Source organism: Pelophylax lessonae (assembly GCF_965119305.1).
Source record: "Pelophylax lessonae genome assembly, chromosome: 2".
Classification (NCBI taxonomy): domain Eukaryota; kingdom Metazoa; phylum Chordata; class Amphibia; order Anura; family Ranidae; genus Pelophylax; species Pelophylax lessonae.
Window position 1 is genome coordinate 175326065 of NC_138769.1, and position 21107 is coordinate 175347171.

Consider the following 21107-nt stretch of genomic DNA (forward strand, 5'->3'; position numbering starts at 1 on the left):
CGTTGTAGTTGACCAGAGATCTTATGGTTTTCAGTATAGGCTATAGATGTGTCATTGCTGAGAACAGCTTTGTGTCCTATGCTAAACAGATCCAATTATATTTAGAACAACTTCATAGCACCAGACAGGTCGCCTGCTGCTGCTACCTTTTGTTTTGAAGTAAAATTGTTCCTTCTTAATCACAGGTCTGAATTTGAACTGACAAGGATAAATGTGGAGCTGCCTAGCATGTTCTACATAACTGGATAAATAGCTGTAACCTTCCCCCACTGGTCACAGCCTGGTAATAAACTGGAGAACACCTAAGGGCATGAGTTCATATACAAACAAGTATTCAGTTTTAGAATCCTTAACTTTATTCTAGACATGCTCTTTTATGAGCAGAAAGAGTTAAAGTAGAACTCTGCTAAGTAAAATTTACACCTATACTAACCAGGCATAGCATAACTCCTGGACTATTGCAGATAAACATTTATTTCAGTGGGAAACATTTGCTATCATTTGCTTCACCATGAGAGGAAGAAAAGAAAATCACTTGATTCCCCCATCAACACACAGTCAGTATTTATGAGGGAATCCCTCCTGCAGCACTATTGTGTTCTGCCGACGGGGAGCCTTCCCTGCCAGCAGAACACAATGATCATTGCCAGCGGCAGGTTGGTTGTACTGACGTTGATTGATGGATCGGGTTCAGTAAAATCAGACAGCTCATAGATAGTTCCTATGTTGGTCAGTCCTTGCTGAACTGAATGAGATTCGATCCATCTATGGTTGACTTTAGACAAACTTTGGCAGTACAGTGGTTAGAAGTTCTTCCTTACACTGAGGTGCCTGGTTTGAATGCTGATAAAGATACTGTATACTGTATGTATGGAGTTTGCAGTATGGAGTTCTTCCTGAAGTCTAAAGACATGCTGGTTAACTTGTTCCTGTCCAACTTGGCACTAGGATGTATGCATGTGAGATTGAGACATTAGATTGTAAGCTCTTTGAGGCCAGGAACTGAATTGACTATGCATTAGGGGTGTGTGTGATTCCTGCGCTGTCTGGGGTGGTCTGAGACTCCCTGATGCTGCACCACTGATACTGATACTACACAGTTAGACAGATATTGTTATGGGGGTAGTGGTGCGCTTCAGGGGCTAGATGTTATGTGTATCTCTAAATTTAATTGGTGAGTACAAGATATGGGTGTGTGTCAATAAATTTTAAGAAAAGTGCTAGGTGCTGGAGTGGTGCCGATGTGTTATATCGTTGAAAAAGTAATAAATAAATAAATGAATAAAGTGCATTGTGTTTCCAAAAAATCTCTGTGAAATCTTAATCGATATGTATATCAACTAGATAGCCAAATACACTGACGGTGTCTTCTTCACAAATTCAATAAATAAATATACCATCAATTTCATACATCATCATCAAAAAATGAATAAAATCAAATAAATCGATCGATAAAAATTGAATATATATAGGTGCTCATTTAAAGTGCTGCATGCCTCCTACAGTAACCTTATGAAATATTCCAAAGTTCTCCCAATAAGTGAGACTAAGAAAAATAAATACGGTAGAAATACATATAAAAAGTCTTTTCCAGAAATAAAGTCCAAAGTGTTCCAAAGCATAAACGTGTTGTTTTTCCTTTATGGACGTGCTTAGATGTATAAATAAAGTGACTTAGTGTCCTCCACCTTGTGTGTCACCTCTATGTGCGCTAAACTCTCACCTTAAAGGCAAGAAAGATATGCCTCTGATATATATCCAGACTCTGGGTAGATGTTGCTCCCTTTGGCCTCTGTCCGTTTTGGATCCAGATCCCCGGTCCTATTTCCCCTTAAATTAGAATATCCTGGACTCCTATAGATGACCGGTTCGGTCCGCTTTCCTTGTACTATCCTCCTTTTTTGGCTCAAAAACAAAGGACTATCCTGGTGCAGTAAATCTATACTTTTATTGCCATATATATATAGAAATGCACTTACAGTGTTGAGAAGATTAATTCGCATAAACCACAACAACCGCCGCTGTGGAGATCGAGTTCCGTTCGTAACGTCACTTCCGGGTATAGGGCTCCTCCTACGCGTTACGTCACGAGGTCACGTGACTTCCTCAGGGAGTCCCTGAGGACTTCATTTTTTGATGATGATGTATGAAATTGATGGTATATTTATTTATTGAATTTGTGAAGAAGACACCGTCAGTGTATTTGGATATCTAGTTGATATACATATCGATTAAGGTTTCACAGAGATTTTTTGGAAACACAATGCACTTTATTCATTTATTTATTTATTATTTATTACTTTTTCAACGATATAACACATCGGCACCACTCCAGCACCTAGCACTTTTCTTAAAATTTATTGACACACACCCATATCTTGTACTCACCAATTAAATTTAGAGATACACATAACATCTAGCCCCTGAAGCGCACCACTACCCCCATAACAATGACTTTGCATTATGTAAAGCACTGTGTAAATTGTTAGCACAATATAAATATCTGTAATAAGTAATATTTTGAATAGGTTTAAAAAGCTCCATCATAGTACACAATAGAACATATTTCCATGCTGCGGGTGTATGAAAAATATAAACATTACAACAACCCTTTCAGCGTCCATGTAAAGATCACTCAAGGCCATTGTAGCTAATTTAGAAAAGCAAGCAAGAAATAAAGCATACACGATACCTTACAATCCAATAAGTGACTCCCACAAAAAAAAAAACAAATTACTTAAGCATAATGAACTCTATATAATAATAATGACAGCAGTACCAGCCATGCATTCAATATAAACACTTTATTGATTATAAAACTGTAAATGTTCTAGTAGGTTCACACAATATTTTCATATTAGTAATCGCAACTGAGAGGTTACAAGACCCTCCCTAAAGAAATACATGACTATTTTCCATACATTTCATGATTCAAATACAAATAAGACAAGGTGGATTCCATTACTGAGGAATTTCCTCTAAATCACTAATCATGACAGCAACAAATCTCAGAATGATAAGGCTGATCAAAGACAGCCAGGGGAAGAACTAATCATGACGGCAACAAATCTCAGAATTATAAGGCTAATCTAAGCCAAGGGAAGAACGTTTCTTCTTTCTGATGAGCTTTGAACAAATGAAAGAAATTGGCGTATTTAAAGATGAATTTAGATCTGATTAAAAGACCAGATGAGCATTTAAGAAAAACGAAGCTTGGAAATGAGTGTTCAGATTGGTTTCCATTAGTTACTGTGCTCTACATTGTTAGTTGTGCTCTACACTTGCAATATTTGAAATTCTTCTTAAACAAATATCCCAAGCATCAAAAAATAAATAAAAAAAAGACTGGTCACCAACATTGCCAGTGGTCTCCCAGCAAGCTGTTGTTATTACTGATTTAGCACCCTCCTAGTATAGGATGCTAGGTACATTTTGTTTTTGGCTTGCTCTGTAATCAAAGGAGCAGTGATCTTTTGCCTTGGTCGGCTCATAGTTTCACAGGTTGGGAGATTGATTGTTTCCCCTTGCCTCTGGAAAAAGCTTCCAGAGCTTAGGGTGGGGAATTCAAATGACAGGCATGAATATTTACTATGCCTTTGCCAATCCCTGGGGAAGGTGTGCCCAGAAGGTGGTGTGGGAGGTGGCAAATAGACTGAGGCCCTGAGGAGAGAGTCTTTTTTCCCCACAAGGGATGGGTCTGTGAGCTTCAGAGTTGCCACCTGAAGCACCTCTGGATTGAATGCTGGACCTATCCATCAAGGGATCAATTTTGAGGATGTAACTGCTCTAGGACTTGTAAGTGGACACCCTGACTGACTCTCTACAACCGCATAATCCGAGAGACCTGTTTCATGGCCCCCAGCTATGAGATGTTAACCATTCTGGAGCTATCTCATGGTATGCAGCTATGAGACTTTAACTATTCTGGAGCTATCTCATGGTCCCCAGCTATTAGAAAATAGACTGTTCTGTTAACTACCTCATGGTTCCAAGCTGTGACGCTAGACTGTGCTATATTTAAAAAGAGAAGAGTGTCCTCCTTTCTAAGCATTTCGGAGGATTCCATGCCCCTTAACCCTCTCCTGTGAAAGGTCGGAAAGCAATAAATCTTAAAAATACATCCCCTGAGACTGCAAAAAGACACAGGCTCTCTGAAATAGAGCCCCTGTGTGAAAAAGTGGACTTTAGGGCACAACATGAGACACTGGTACAAAATAATAGATAAAAAAAAAAAATCAAATTTTATTAAACGGTTTAAAAATATATTGTTCAAATATTAAAGAAAAGAACAAAAGAGAGAGGGGTAGGCCATATGATCATGGCCGTCCCCTCTACATAGGTTATGTGCTTATTCCCTACAAATTACCCATAAATATAAAACATATAATACAGATGGTCAATATATTGCTATAGCTAGAACACTTTGGTAGAAAACTGAGCTATACATTTTTATTAGATGAAGAGAGGAAAAAGAAAAAAGATGATGTTACTTAGAAGTTGAGAAAACACGTGGGAAGAACAGGGCTGCACACCCCAAATGTCTTATAGGTAAAGAGAAAAGGGTGGCACCCCCCCAGGGGATTTTAGCAGAAAAAAAAGTATTGAGATCAAAAGATATAAAATAATAATTTTTATTTACACTGGTTAAAAAGTTTCCATATAAAAAATATAAGCTCTGGTTTACAATATTAACCCATCGAAAAAAAAAACATGAAAAAAAGGATAATACAAAAACAGTCAAAACAAACAAATTGGTATTTCTACGCATTTCAACCTATTCCGTGGTGGTCTTCCTCAGGGCTTATGTGATGTATACAAGCACATTATAAAATTAGCAATACATAGTCCAAGATATATAAAAAGTAGCTGTAAAAATGTAGTCTATATACGGTACTTACCATTACACCAATGAGTGATGTTCTGGATTCTTGGAGGTCCTTTCCAGGACAATTCTGAACTAACAAAAATGTCTCTGGTAAAAAGACACTCATCGGTGTAATGGTAAATTTATAGGCTACATTTTTACAGCTACTTTTGATATATCTTGTACTATGTATTTCTAATTTTATAATGTACTTGTAAACATCACATATACCCTGAGGAAGACCACCATGGAATAGGTCGAAATGCGTAGGGATACCAATTTGTTGGTTGTGATTGTTTTTGTATGGGTTAATATTGTAAACCAGAGCTTATATTTTTTATGGAAACTTTTTAACCAGTGTAAATAAAAATGTATAATTTTATATCTTTTGATCTCAATTTTTTTTTTTGCTGCTAAAAAACCCCTGGGGGGCACCCTTTTCTCTTTACCACTGATGTTACTTAGAGACCAATGGAAGGGCTTTAAAGTAAGATTTTCATGCTTTGAAGCATCTCATGGTTCTCTTAGATGAAAATGAAGCTATAAAAGTAACACTTTACAACTTTCAACACTTAATAGTGAATAGACACCAAACATTCCCCAAAAAAATGAAAAAAAAATAAATAAATCAGATAAATTCCCTTCATTGCAGACCAACCCAAATATTACAGCATTTGTGACTCAGGTATCCAAACAAATCGAACAAATACAAACTCAGAAACGTAAAGTGGGTAAACCAATTAGACAACAGACAGAAGCCTTGCGAGCATTAGGTAAGAATTACAATGTCATTATAAAACCATCAGATAAAGGGGGGGGGGGGGGGATGTGGCCCTAATGCATACAGATCAATATAGAGAAATGTGTCTCAACATCTTAAATAACAAGGAATGGTACAAAGAAATCTCCCAAAATGTTATTACCAAATATGAAATTTTTTTTTTACGGCTAATAGTGGAGGCATACTATCAGGGAGTAATAGATAAAGACACATATGAACACATGTTAGTTGAGACCCCACCCCCCCGTATACTTACTTTTTATGCTATACCAAAAACCTATAAAAGTATAGCAACACCCCGGGTAGACCAATAGTGTCTGCAATAGACACAGAACAAATGAGCCACATGATTGATATATATCTACATCCCTATGTTTACCTTCTTATATTCAGGAAACCCCCGACTTACTAAGGCGCCTGGAGGGAATACAAGTTCCCTCCAACACAAAACTTGTCGCTATCCACATAGAGGCATTATACAGTAGTATCCCACACACCAAGGGCCTATCGATGGTCAGATAATTTCTTTATGAGAGACCTCGGGAATGTCACAAATACAACAGTTTTATTCTGCATGCCTTAGAACACATTCTCACTAGGAATGTATTTACATTTGATGGCTCCCACTACCTCCAGCTGCAGGGGGTTGTGATGGGGACTTGTTGTGCCCCATCGTATGCAAACCTGTACCTGGGGGGTTGGAAACGCATGCTGTTCTCTGATGACCTATTCTGCAAAATTTTGGCCTAATATTCTCCTTTGGCTCCGATACATAGACGATGTGATATTGCTATGGTTGGGGTCAATAGAAGAACTTTACAATTTTATGGCGACTCTAGGTAGAAATTATTTTAACCTGAAATTCACTGTGCAGTATGATGAAAAAGTTATCCCATTTCTAGATATTCAGATTCTGATACAGGAAGAGGGAAAGATAGTAATAACTTTATAACGCAAATCCACAGCTGGAAATACTCTTCTACACGTGAACAACTTCCATCCTAAACCTCTTGTATACAGTATACCATACTCGCAGTACCAAAGATTGCGACGACTTTGCTCCAGTGAGGAAGGTTTTAAACAGGAGTCCGAACAATTACAGGATAGGCTGCTCACTAGATGGTATTCACATACAATTCTACGAAAGGCATACAACAAAGCATATAGACCCCAGAGAGAAGAGGTTCTGTTTCAGGCCCCCCAAACATCCAAAAACAGAGACAGTTAGTCTCATTACTCCTAATATGAGACAGCATGCAAAAATACGGACTATACCTCAGCAACAATGGTACCTGCTTACCAATGATGCCATTTTGAGAAAATACATCAATCAACATACTGTGTATTTGTGAATTTTTGTAATTTGTATTTTTTGCACTAACATGGTTTGATTGTGATTTTCCTGAATTTCCTTCATGCTTCTGTCAGGGGCGGGCATATGCGTTCCACACGCTCTCGGAAATTCAGTGACGTGGGTTGATTGGCCGCTTGGTCTCTTATTCCTCCTGTTGTTGGCTGATTTATCAGCGCCCATGGTGGGGGATGGCTGAGATCGAGCAGCCATCCCACAGTCAGCGCAATATGCTGCTCGCACATGCGCTGTACTGTTGGAACGCACACCACGTCACCACGTCCCACAGGGGCAACTAGGGGTGTTGAAAATGATCGGCGCATCGATGCATCCTTTTCCAATGTGGAACCCAGATTAATTGCCATTGCGCGTGATGTCACCCTGGCTCCTCTTCCTCCCTCCACAGAAGTGTCATTGCTGGATTTCGTTCACCGTTGGCCTGGCTGCGTCCGGCGCTGTTCCCCCCCCTTATTGGATGGTGTAGCCTCAGGAGGCAGGCGCTGCAGTACATTAACGTGCCATTCTTACCTACGTTCTCCCCCTTCCTCGGGATTTGTAGCTCGGTCACCTCCCCCATGGGTGGGTGTGGTGCTGCTCGGCACTGAAACACACATCTCTGCAGCTGTCATCACATCCCTGGACTTCACATCACTTCAGAGTCTGCTTCAGGAAATGAGCTGCGATGGGAGGAGGAGGGGTGGTAAGAGTACTCGGAAGGTGAGAGACTAGCCTGTCATTCTTAATGTAAGTGAGGGGTGAGTCTAGTTCTTCCTGAGATTTCCCTATAAACTTTCCACCTGAAAACATCCACTTATCTGCAAGTAGTATACTTGTAGATAGAATGCCTTCCTTTTTTTTTTTTTTTTTTCCTTTTGTCCTCATTGATGTTGACCTACAATCTATCTAAGTTGCTGCCAAAAGACTCACCAACGATTTGTTAAAGTGATACTAAAGGGTATTATTTTTTTTTCTGTAAAATAAAAAAGATATACTTACCTGCTGGCCGTCTCTTGTACCATGTCTGCAGTCTCTGACCGTCTCCTGTACCATGTCTGCAGTCTCTGACCATCTCCTGTACCGTGTCTGTAGTCTCTGATCATCTCCTGTACCGTGTCTGCAGTCTCTGACCATCTACTGTTCCAAGTCTGCAGTCTCTGACCGTCTCCTGTATCATGTCGCAAGTCTCTTCTAGTCCAGAAGTAAGGAGTTCTGAGTAAAGGTACACACATTGCCATACGGCTCTATTATGGGGAAAGTTATCGCTAATATGTTGCTCATTATAGATATATATCTTTTAGGTCCCTCTTTTTTATATCAGTGGCTACTGAAGTTTGACTGAATTTTTCCCCTATTCCACCAATCAGGGGTAAGATATCACTAACACTGATAGAGTAAATGTATTATATGCCCTATACAGAGATTTATATCTTGGTGCACCATTTACACTATGGTCTTCTTTTTGGGATTGCCCCCACACCATCTCACCTTACCATCTCACCTTACCTCTGACTGTGTGGTGTAAATACTGGTAAATGTACCAGCAAGGGATCACTTATACCAACAGAAGCTAGGTGGGTCCTTTATGGATAATGGGAGTGATATATAGCCACTCCAGAGTGACACATATACGATCGGCAGCATACAGAGCTTAGCCCCTGTGATTTGTCCTAGATTTCCATATTTACGGAACACAGCCTACTAAACATCTTGACTATCTACAAATCTACAATTCTTTTTGAATTAACCTTTTGGAAACTTCTTATGGAACTGCTATATAAGTTCATGATAGATGAACTTCTCCATCTACTTTTAGCGTTCTAAATCCACTCTAGTATATTTATATACATTTAAATATGATAACAATAGATTCCATTACATATATATTAATCGTATAATTTTTACATCTAGATTAGTTAGGCTTAACAAGCCACCCTTGTTTGCCCGTTTTAGGCTGGTTTTCTTGGACCCCTATGTCCACCCCAGACTGTACTGTACAAGGAACTGTAGAAGTACTTTCACAATGTAAGTCATTAATACCTATCTACGTTTTGCTGCTAACAAAAAAAATATATTTTAGAAATTGTATTCACATATTAGTTTGATATATATCTGATTTGAAGATAGTTGTGTTTATATCCCTATTGTTCAACGGTCCTTAAGAAGCTATTTGCGAAAAGCATCGCCCTTTCATTGGACAAGAGTACTGTAATATCCATATATCGACTATCTGTATAATATTTTTCATTTTTATATATCCCCTACAAATTTTTGGGTAATTTGTAGGGGATATAAGCACAGAACCTATGTAGAGGGGACAGCCATGATCATATGGCCTACCCCTCTCTCTTGTTCTTGTTTTTAATATGTAAACAATATATTTTTAAACCGTTTGTTTAATAAAATTGTTATTTTTATCTATTATTTTGTACCAGTGTCTTTTGTTGTGCCCTTAAAGTCCACTTTTTTACACAGGTGCTCTATTTTAGAGAGCCTGTGTCTTTTTGCTGTTACTTAATAGGGTGGTGGCATGCTCCCGAGGGCTTTTTTCTCTTTTTCACTCATCCCCTAGAGACTGTTTAATGGAGCCGGATTGGATGGACTGTTGTTTATATGACAGGCAGCCACTGTACTACATAGGAAAAACCTGTCTAATTTTTAGTGGCGCCTTTGGGGTAGTGCTACACTGACTCACCATGCGTTTCTGTTCAGAGAAAGCCATCTTGGCAGAGACAGGGCTTTTGCTTCCTAATGTCAGAGTCTCCAGCAAGAACAACAATGAGCTGCACAGTATTGGCATTACTAAGTCTCACTCCCAATTTTATGAGACTAGCAGCAACAGTGCCTTAGGCTGGCCAAACATGGAATGAAATTTTCCAGTTCAGCAAAGACCGGCTGAATTTAGGTTCAAGTATGTGCAGGCTGTTTGTAGACCAGTTGATCTATTGACTCGATCGACTTGTGTACAACCAGCCTGTCGGGTATTTCCTAAACCATCAGTGCTGCCATTATTGTATTCTGAAAGTGGAGAAGGATCTCCGCTGTCAGTATGCGATACCACAGTGGGAAGGATTTCCCCATCCACCACAAATGCTTGGATGGGGAATTCAGGTCTTTTTTTTTCATTCAACCCGCTAGTTGAATAAAACAAAAAAAAACAAAAAACGATCAGTGTTTAGGCTGTCCTAGTCTTACACTCCACAAATACAGCTAGGAGGCTCCAGGCACCGGAGTGCCTAGGCAACCCTTACATATCATGAAGTGCTCTGCTATTTGTAAAGGAGGCTCCAGATTAAAAGTAATTTTTTTCAGAGCACTGCTTCGGCACAATTAACATTTTCCCCATGAAATACATTTATTTTAAAATGGATGTTCCACTTTAAAAAAATATGTAATCCCAAGAAGAAAATATTGAAGAAGTAATATATTGCAGCTTACCGGTCCTCAAAGGTGATGGTTGCGTTCTTTTTCTTTTTACAGAATAAGAACATTTTCAGCAAATACAGAAAATAGCTGTTGACAGAAATGCAGTGTCCTTCTTACTTCTTGTGAGATGAAATAAAGCTAGAAATATTCATATCTTCCTTACAAGATATTTTCTGTATTCTACCAATTCCCCTCCCCCCATGTAATGGAGATGAAGATAGAAAGACCTTTTTGTAGTGCAAATCATGAGCCTGAGTGACAACCATGGCTCGCTCCATAAATACATTGGAGAAGTGAATATAGGCATGAAGGGACAGGAAGTGTATTTGCAATATTACCACAAGAAAATAAAGATGTAAAAGCCTAAAAAAAAGAAAGAAAACTAACGCAGCAACATCTAAGGACTGGTAAGCTGCTGTATATAAAAATCTTATTTTTTGGGGGGTTTAGATACACTTTATAGTAAACCAGTGACACATCTAGGTTGCCTTTAGTGAAAGCTGCATGTGAAGACAATAATTATATCCAGAGATGCAGGCAGCTAAATATAATTACACATTTTATGTAACGGTTGAACTTGGCTCCTCTGACCTCCTGAGCCTTACTTGTGGTCCTTTAATAGGATGGGCAGCATTACTGACCAAAAGGGTGATCCAGGAGGTTTCAGGGGACTGGCAAAGCTCAACTTTTAGAAGAAATAAGGGTATCATACAAAGGAGAGGTTATTTTTTGCTCTGAAAATGAATTCATAAGTACATAGCTATAATCTTTTTACTAAGATAAGGAAGAGCCATGCATATATTGCTGTGATGCCTAAAGCTGGCCATACACTATGTGAATTCCAGCAGATTTATGATACACTGACTGAAATTTACTCTGTGGGAGGCCCTGTCGCTATCCTCCTGTCCATCCAGTCAGATGCAGCTGCTGTTTGGATATTCTGACAGCTGCTGTAACATAGATTACATTTGTAGCTTTGTTTAGAAAGCATGTTGTATATTATTTAAGATTATATTCAAGAAATATTATTTAAATATGTGTGTGAACTATTTGATGAAAATAATTAGGCTAGAACCACACTTCACCTTTTCTAAGAAAGCATTGAATATATTCAGTATATATGATAAGTTGCATCTGAATGCCATTATTGATATGCATTTAAACATTTCCTGTATATCAAATACGTCCATCTGACAGGACATCTCCAACATGCCACAAAACCTTTCCAATTTTCCATGCCAAAATATATCAACAAATCAGAATCTTTACTTAGTTGGTCTGTATGGATAAAACCAGATAAAAGTCCACACAGTTTACTCCTTCACTGCCTGATCCATTGTCAGGAATGTTTTGCTTCTCCTCTGGAAGGCCACTCTGTATTTCATTGACAGTTGGCTCCACAACTTTATCCAAGAAGAACACCGACTATAAGAATCAGAGGAACAACCACAATCTTCTTGATTGTGGGATAATTTCTTCACCATGGCCCAGGAGGCAGACTGAAAGATTTCATCTTTTCTTGCTATCCTGCCTTTCGAATTTATGAACCACACGGAAAGCTTCCAAAAACTCATTAAAGTCAATGCTACCATCTTTGTTAGAGTCTATGCTGTGGGCCAAGTCATCAATGGTCGAATCATCTATACTGATATGAAGATGAGAGCTAAAAAGTTTCCACGTTTGACGAAATTCCTCAATGGAGATAAGACCTAAAAAGGACATAGAAACACATTTCCATGAATGTATAGGATATAAAGGGTGCATGAAGAAAAACACTTCACCTATCATGATTAATTAGCTGACTGACTAAAGTGGTTCTAAAGGCATTCTCTGCATTAGGGTAAAAAGCCTTCCATGATCAGCTCCGCCCAGCTCTCCCGTTAAATACTTACCTGGCTCCTCTTTCAATCCAACAATGTGCCCATTTGCAGCAGTGCTGTATGTGTTCATGGACACACAAAGCCTGGCTTGGGAACGAGCCCACATGAGTGCTCCCATAGCAAGCAGCTTACTATGGAGGTCCTCAAAGAAGGGGAGGAGAAGAGAGCACTGGTGGGGGACACCAGAAGTGGAGGTTTGGGGCCACTCTGTGTGATAGCATTGCACAGAGCAGGTAGGTATAACGTTTATGTTTTTAAGAAAAAAAGAATTATGCCTTTACAACCACTCTAAAGTGTCCCTGTTAGCACAGGGTTACTTGCATCCAAAAGCATACCTATGAAAGAAGAGGGTTCCAGTGACCCATGTGTTGGAATGCCACCACCTTGCTGCTCTCTGAACACTACATATATTCCACAATTCCTGGTGCTTGGAATGTCTGCTTCCCTGTCCATGAGGATCATATAAAAAATGACATTTACATTCACTACACAGCCCTCCCCCTTGTCCCAATCAAGGGTTTCCCACTGAAAGAAATTAAGGAAAAAAACGCACCCTGCCACTGCTATTAGCACCAACCGCTAAGCATCTCTTGACCCATGTTTACCATTTAAATTTGTATCATCATCTTCTGCACAACCGCGATCTTGTGCCACTCCATAATAGCAAGTGCTAATAATCATTTTCTAGTAGTAGTAGTAGTTGTAGTAGTTGTAGATTTGAGCAGAATACGTGAGTTTTTAAAGATTGTTTACTTTATTCAAACTTTTTCAATGTTATCTATGTATAGGGCAAGTACATTTAATCATTGTATGCAAAGTTGTGTTTATGTGAATATTTCTGGAGTGGAGATCCATAGCTTTCATCAGATTCCTAAAAGGGTTCGTGACTCAAAAAAGAATAGGAAGCACTGCCCTAGAGCTTCCAGTGTAAAATTCAGTTGCAGACAAAGAGTTGGGTCCATATGGCATGGAAGTTGGTACAAAATTCCTTGTCTATTTCTGGTATATATATTTTCCTGCTAAATAATACTAGGATGTGCTCTTGTGCAAAACACTGACAATAAGCTACACCATTTCATCTTCATAAAAGGAGTTGGGTGAGTATACTATTACCTATATATACCTATATTTCCAAGAAACAGAAACATTTTAATAGATATGGTTACTACAAGATATCAATTTACCTGAGTGATCCTTGTCAATTATATTGAATATGCTCTCCAAGTCTGCTCTGTATCTGTATAATGTTTCTACCAAGCTTGGTTGCACCTAGTTTGCAAAACAAGTATAAAAATGTATATTAAAGAAAGTCTGGGAAGTGACCATTACTATAACATCACCCAACATGTAACCAACAAGCACATACCTATAAGACAAAATCAAGGAGTTTTAAAGTGGAAGAAAAGTCTAATTATAACTATTGTTGAAAATGTTTCCTCCCTCATGTCATCCTGCCTCTCTGACTTCCCTATGTCAGTGAGCTCCTGCTGCAGAGGAGAGGAGGGAGTGCCGACAACGGCTGGGCCATGGGAGCCTATGGGTGACGTTACAGCTCCTGGAATTCACAGTCATTGTCAAGTGCTCCCTTACTCCGAGCTGCTGATCAAATGCCCGGACCAGAGCGGATTGAAAATAGGTGAGTACACAGATCTTGTTTTATACAGGTTAGGCAGGATAGGTGGGAGGAGGTAAGAAGGAACATTTATAAGAATAGGTATAGTCAGGCTTTCTGTCCACTTGGAAAGAGATTTCCCAATGCTAAGGGCTGCTCTTCAAAACATAGATAAGGATAAAATAATGTTAACAAAATAAACAGAATATAAATAGGAGTGTTTCAATAATACAAAATAGAACAGGGCATTTACAAAATGTAAAACTATAGAAACATTTTCATCATTTAAAAATAACTAATAACGCAACAAAAGTTGCAAAAAGTAAATCAACTATGCAAAATATAAAATTAATGAAATGTAAAGAGATTAAGACAAATAATAAAAAAAAATTGAAATATGTTACTAAATGCTTTACCAAATATATTATCTGCAAAACGAACAGATCGAAGCACATAGGTCGTCTACGAAACAATGGGTCGGAGTTGGCCGTGGTCAAAAAAGAAAGTAAGGCTATTAAATGTGTTCTAGCCATCTAAATATCTCTGTAGATAGTGTAGATATTGCAAGCACAATTGCAAGTGTGCCACAGTTGCTCCACACATACAGTTGTGAAAACATTTAGACAAAATACATTTGAATAACACTGAAAAAGATGGTTTATACCAACGAGTTTTTTAGAAACATAGAATGTGTCGGCAGATAAGAACCATTTGGCCCATCTAGTCTGCCCAATATATCTGAATCCTATGAATAGTCCCTGGCCCTATCTTATATGAAGGATAGCCTTATGCCTATCCCATGCATGCTTAAACTCCTTCACTGTATTTGCAGCTACCACTTCTGCAAGAAGGTTATTCCACGCATCCACTACTCTCTCAGTAAAGTAATACTTCCTCATATTACTTTTAAACCTTTGCCCCTCTAATTTAAAACTGTGTCCTCTTGTGGTAGTTTTTCTTCTTTTAAATATGCTCTCCTCCTTTACCGAGTTGATTCCCTTTATGTATTTAAAAGTTTCTATCATATCCCCTCTGTCTCTTCTTTCTTCCAAGCTATACATGTTAAGGTCCTTTCCTGGTAAGTTTTTTCCTGCAATCCATGTACTAGTTTAGTAGCTCTTCTCTGAACTCTCTCTAGAGTATCTATATCCTTCTGGAGATATGGCCTCCAGTACTGCGCACAATACTCCAAGTGAGGTCTCACCAGTGTTCTGTACAGCGGCATAAGCACTTCTCTCTTTCTACTGCTTATACCTCTCCCTATACATCCAAGCATTCTGCTGGCATTTCGTGCTGCTCTATTACATTGACTTCCCACCTTTAAGTCTTCTGAAATAATTACTCCTAAATCCCTTTCCTCAGATACTGAGGTCAGGACTGTGTCAAATATTCTATATTCTGCCCTTGGGTTTTTACGCCCCAGGTGCATTATCTTGCACTTATCCACATTAAATTTCAGTTTCCAGAGTTCTGACCATTCTTCTAGTTTTCCTAAATCCTTTTCCATTTGGCATTTCCCTCCAGGAACATCAACCCTGTTACATATCTTTGTGTCATCAGCAAAAAGACAAACCTTACCATCGAGGCCTTTTGCAATATCACTTATGAAGATATTAAACAAAATTGGTCCCAGTACAGATCCCTGAGGTACCCCACTGGTAACATGACCTTGTTCTGAATGTTCTCCATTGACTACAACCCTCTGTTGTCTGTCACTCAGCCACTGCCTAATCCACTCAACAATATGGGAGTCCATGCTCAATGACTGCAGTTTATTGATAAGTCTTCTATGTGGGAGAGTGTCAAAAGCCTTACTAAAATCTAGATATGCAATGTCTACTGCACCTCCACCGTCTATTATTTTAGTCACCCAGTCAAAAAAATCTATAAGATTTGTTTGGCATGATCTCCCTGAAGTAAACCCATGTTGTTTTTCATCTTGCAATCCATGGGATTTAAGATGTTCCACAATCCTATCCTTTAATAGGGTTTCCATTAATTTGCCTACTATTGATGTCAGACTCACTGGTCTATAGTTGCTCGATTCCTCCCTACTACCTTTCTTGTGAATGGGCACGACATTTGCCAATTTCCAATCTTCCGGGACGACTCCTGTTACTAATGATTGGTTAAATAAATCTGTTAATGGTTTTGCCAGCTCACCACTAAGCTCTTTTAATAATTTTGGGTGTATCTCATCAGGACCCTGTGACTTATTTGTCTTCACTTTAGACAGCAATCTTAGAACGTCTTCCTCTGTAAAGACACATGCATCAAACGATTCATTAGTCATCCTTTCAAGTGGAGGTCCTTCTCCTTTTTCTTCTGTAAAAACTGAACAGAAGTATTCATTAAGGCAGTCAGCTAGCCCTTTATTCTCTTCTACATACCTTCCGTCCTTTGTTTTTTAATTTAGTTATTCCTTGTTTTAATTTCCTTTTTTCATTTATATATCTGATATCTCCCCCTTTTTCAAAGACTGAGCTAGTTTTTCTTCTGCCTGCGCTTTAGAAGTTCTTATAACTTGCTTGGCCTCTTTCTGCCTAATCTTGTAGATTTCCTTATCTTCATTGCTCTGGGTTTTTTTATAATTACAAAATGCTAGCTTTTTATTTTTAATGATTTGGGCCACTTCTGCTGAGTACCACAGTGGTCTCTTCCTTTTTTTTTGCTTTTACTGACAAGTCTAATGCAATTTTCTGTTGCCTTCAATAATGCACCTTTTAAGTAGTCCCATTTCTCCTGGACTCCATGTAATCCGTTCCAGTCGGATAAGGACTCATTTATGACTAATTTCATTTTTGAAAAGTCTGTTTTTCTAAAATCTAAAACTTTTGTTTTTGTGTGGTGTGACTCTTTCACAGTTCTTATATTAAACCACACTGACTAGATCCCAAGGTTTCGCCTACAATGACATCATATACCGAATCCCCATTTGTGAATACCAAATCCAAAATGGCCTCCCTCCGGGTTGGCTCCTCAACCACTTGTTGCAGAGACAACCCCAGTAGGGAATTTAGAATATCTGTACTCCTGGTAGAACTTGCTATTTTGGTTTTCCAGTTTATATCTGAAAGATTGAAATCTCCCATAATGATAACTTCTCCTTTCATTGTCATTTTAGCTATTTCTTCAACTAGTAGATCATCTAGTTCTTTAACTTGACCAGGTGGTCCATATTCACACCTACACGAGTTACTGCATGATTAGCAAACTGCAACGTAACCCAAACTGACTCTATGTTGGCCTCACCAACTTGTATTAGGTTAGATTTAATGCTATCTTTCACATACAGGGCCACTCCTCCTCCTTTCTTGCCTTCTCTGTCTCTTCTGTATAAAGAGTACCCTGGTATGGTTATGTCCCAGTCATTTCTTTCATTAAACCATGTCTCCGTTTCTAATTTTTAGAGACTCTTTAAAAGATGGCATCTGCAATCTGGTATTTAGCATTTTCAGGGCAGATGTATGTCCATCCAAATGTTTCCTTAGTTTTGGTTAGCGTGAGTAATGATTAGAACCCTTGTCAGGTATTCGCTTTTATCTGTGACTCTGTTAGACAGACTTTGCCTTCCATCATGTTTCCTATTTCTCTCTATGTCCCTGTCACAGATTTTCCCTTACATTCTGTCTGCTAAATTCACTGTCATCTGAACAGAAAGTAGGGGAAAAGCTCAGTAAATGGGATAACAGTAAAAACCCATGAGGTGTTCTATCCCTTACACAATATATGCAAAAATGGTGTTGACTGGACATAAGCTTTAATTAAGGATCCAGGTGACAATAAGGGATGTGCATTCCTTGTTCACGGACCTTACTGTCAGATGGCAGCTTTTGGTCTCCCCTGCAAAAAAGTTTGGAACAAAAGCTTTACATTTTTGTCCTTTTGTTAGCCTAAAATAAAAAATCTAGGCAGGGTATTTATTGGAATAAAAGTTTTATATGTCCTTAAAACAATGCAACCAGTATTTATGAAGACAAGTTATCCATAGATTTATTGTCAAGTTACTCAAAGCACACTAATGCTGCTAAAGTTGGCAAGAGCTTCAAGGCTTCCAAAAAGCCAACTATTTTCACTTGGATTACCACAAAAGCAAATACCTTTACCAAATAATTACAGACCTCTAAGACTAGTCGTAGATAGTATGTTTTTGTTTTTTTTTTATCTGCCAGAAACGGTTGGAGGAATCTTCCCTGCAGTGCTACTGAATTGTATTCTGACAGCGGGAACTCCTGCGCTGTCAGAATACACTGATCAATGCTGTAGCCGCTGATCAAATGAAAGTTTTCATTTAACAGAAGACGATCATTAGTTTGACTTCTATCAAGGGAGTATGGGAATGGATGGATCGAAATTTGGGCTGGTCTTTGCTGAATCTGCCGAATTTCGATCTATCTATGGCCATCCTAAATCAAACATCTATTTTGGGGAAGATATTTGTGGTATTGATATAGACCATAAAAAGAGCATCTGTTAGAAAATAAAGCCATAAGCAGTAACCAGCATTGACTTATAAATGGCAGGAGCTGTCAAAAAAAATCTTCTTCCTTTTGATGAGGAAATCAGAAACATATACATAAGGGTAGCCGTGGTTATAGTATATTTGGATTTTGCATTTGAAATGGTCCCTCAAAAATAGTTAATGTGTGAATTAAAATGTATGTCAGGCCAAAAAAAAACATATTCAGTACATACTCTGCAATACTTGAACATTTCCTCATGTTTAATGCCATTAGATCCCCACCCCATAAAATATGGAAAATGCCTGGCTGATCTGCCAGAAGTCCTGTTATAAGCTGATAAAACACAGCATTCTTGTGAACTAAGAGGTGTTAACCCTCCTAGTTGTCTATTGCTAAACTACTCAAGCCTTCCTTCTAGTCTGTTATCCACAACATAGGGACTAATTAATCTGAAGTCCCTAGGTATGAGCTTGGAAGAGCTAAATAAACTCCTTAAGGGACTAATAGGGGGAAACATATCATCTAGGGCCAGACTTACAGGTCTGTAATTACTGGATGAAGGAACGCCAAAGGGACTAATCATTCTGTAGTCGCTAGATAAGAGCTAGAGGAGCTAAATAAACTCCTTGACATAACATAGGATCTATGCACAGGACACATGACAGTACTGAGCATGGGTGCTGTAATGTTTTTAGGAAGCGTGTACAAACCCTGACAGCCCCTTTCACCTACCATGTATAGAGAAACCCAGAGACCTACTGATGATAACACTTGGTTTAATCACTTCCCGCAATCCGACATACCTGTACGGCGGATTGAAGAAGTGGTTGTACTGGGATGATGCCTGCAGCTGCAACCAGCGTGACGGCTGGTTGGAGTCCCGAACGAAGCCGGATTCGGCTTCAATTGGGTCTCTGATCATGTAACCCAGAAGCAACATCACAACGTCACTTCCGGTTTACTCGGCTGCCAATGGTGCCCATTTAAAAAAACTGTCAGTATTCAGAAATGCCGATTTCGGTGTTTTGAATACTTTGAATGCAGTGGAGGGGTCTTGGGTCTTTTAGACCCAAGATCCCTCCATATAGAGTACCTGTCACTGACTATCACTGTCACAAAGGATGTTTACATTCCTTGTGACAGAAAAAAAGTGATCAGATTTTTTTGTTTTAAAAAAAAAACTGTTAAAAATAAAAAAGAAAAAAAATAAATAGAAAAAAAAAAATATTTGAAAGTGCCCCTGTCCCCGTGAGCTCGCGCACGAAAGAAAACGCATATGTAAGTCGCGTCCGCAAATGAAAACAGTATTCAAATCACACATGTGAGGTATCACCACGATTGTCAAAGTGAGAGCAATAATTCTAGAAAAAGACCTCCTCTGTAACTCTAAAATGCTAACCGTTAAAAATGTTTTAAAGCATCCCCTTTGGAGATTTTTAGGTACCATAGTTTATCGCCATTCCACAAATGTGCGCAATTTTAAACCATAACATTTTAGGTATCTATTTACTCGGCATGACATTAATTTTCACAATATACAAAGAAATTAGGCTAACCTTACTGTTCAGTTTTTTTTAAATTCAGTGACATTTATTTTTTCCAAAAGATTTGCGTTTGAAAGACCACGTGACAAAAAAATATTGCCACAACCGCCATTTTTTTGCTAAAAAAAATAAATAAATAAATATATATATATATATATATATATATATATATATATATATATATATATATATATATATAATGTTTGGGGGTTCTAAGTAATTTTCGAGCAAATAGGCTTGGTCCTTAAGTGGTTAAATGAATGTATGTAATGGAATTAAAAATGTTTTATTTTAAAATGTAATTAGCGTATTGATGGGGGCAGGGGGTAGGAGAAAACAGGGAAGGCGAAATGCAAGCTGATTAAGTTTGTTTTAAGGGTGTTAAAATCACCAGGGGTGCGTATCCGGCATGCTCTGTGATCTGTGTCCTTTGGACACAGCAGATCACAGAACGTGGTAAAGGCCAATCACAGTGTCCCTTTACCACATGAGCAACTGTGTCCAATCACAGCTGATCACAGTGTAAACAGACTTGCCGGTTATCGGCAGTACTTTCCTCACACTCTGTCACAGCATGCCCATCAGTGCCGCCTATCAATGCCCATCAGTGCTGCCTATCAGTGTCCATTAGTGCCACCTACCAGTGCCCATTAGTGCCACCTACCAGTGCCCATCAGTGCCACCGATCAATGCCCCATATCAGTGCTGCCTCATCAGTGCCCATCAGTTCTGCCTCATCAGTGCTCTTTAGTGCAGCCTCATCAGTTCCCATCGGTGAAGGAGCACAATTACTTATTTGTACAATTTTATATAAGAAACTAAAAAAGTTTCTTCAAAATTTTCCATCTTTTTTCATTTGTTTAGCAAAAGAAAAAACACAGTGGTGATTAAATACCACCAAAAGAAAGCTCAATCCGTAAAAAAAAAATGATAAAAATGTCATATGGGTACAATGTTGCAGGACTGCGCAATTGTCATTCATAGTACAACAGCACTGAAAGCTAAAAATTAGCCTGGACAGGAAGGTGGGAAAAGTGCCCACTAAGCAAGAGGTTAAATATATATTTTTTTCCCTGTTGGAGAAAATGTACTACACTTAATAGGGTTTTTTCAGCTTCTTTTGGATAAACTGTGGGTTTAAGGTCCTGAGGATACAAGTATTTATATTTTCAATTAAATTGATGGACAT

The 21107-nt window shown here is 38.6% G+C and overlaps 1 protein-coding gene across 1 annotated transcript in view; it reads right to left on the reverse strand.

Moving 5' to 3' along the window:
- Positions 1-11639: 11639 nt before the first annotated feature.
- Positions 11640-21107, reverse strand: part of PPEF1 (protein phosphatase with EF-hand domain 1) — a gene marked incomplete at its 5' end in the record, with an annotated part of 74795 nt that continues 65327 nt past the window's right edge. The window contains 2 exons of the mRNA XM_082247225.1: positions 11640-12128; positions 13484-13568. Of these exons, the coding sequence (XP_082103351.1) occupies positions 11929-12128; positions 13484-13568 (285 nt within the window). The 3' untranslated portion in view covers positions 11640-11928. The remainder of the gene's footprint in view (positions 12129-13483; positions 13569-21107) is intronic.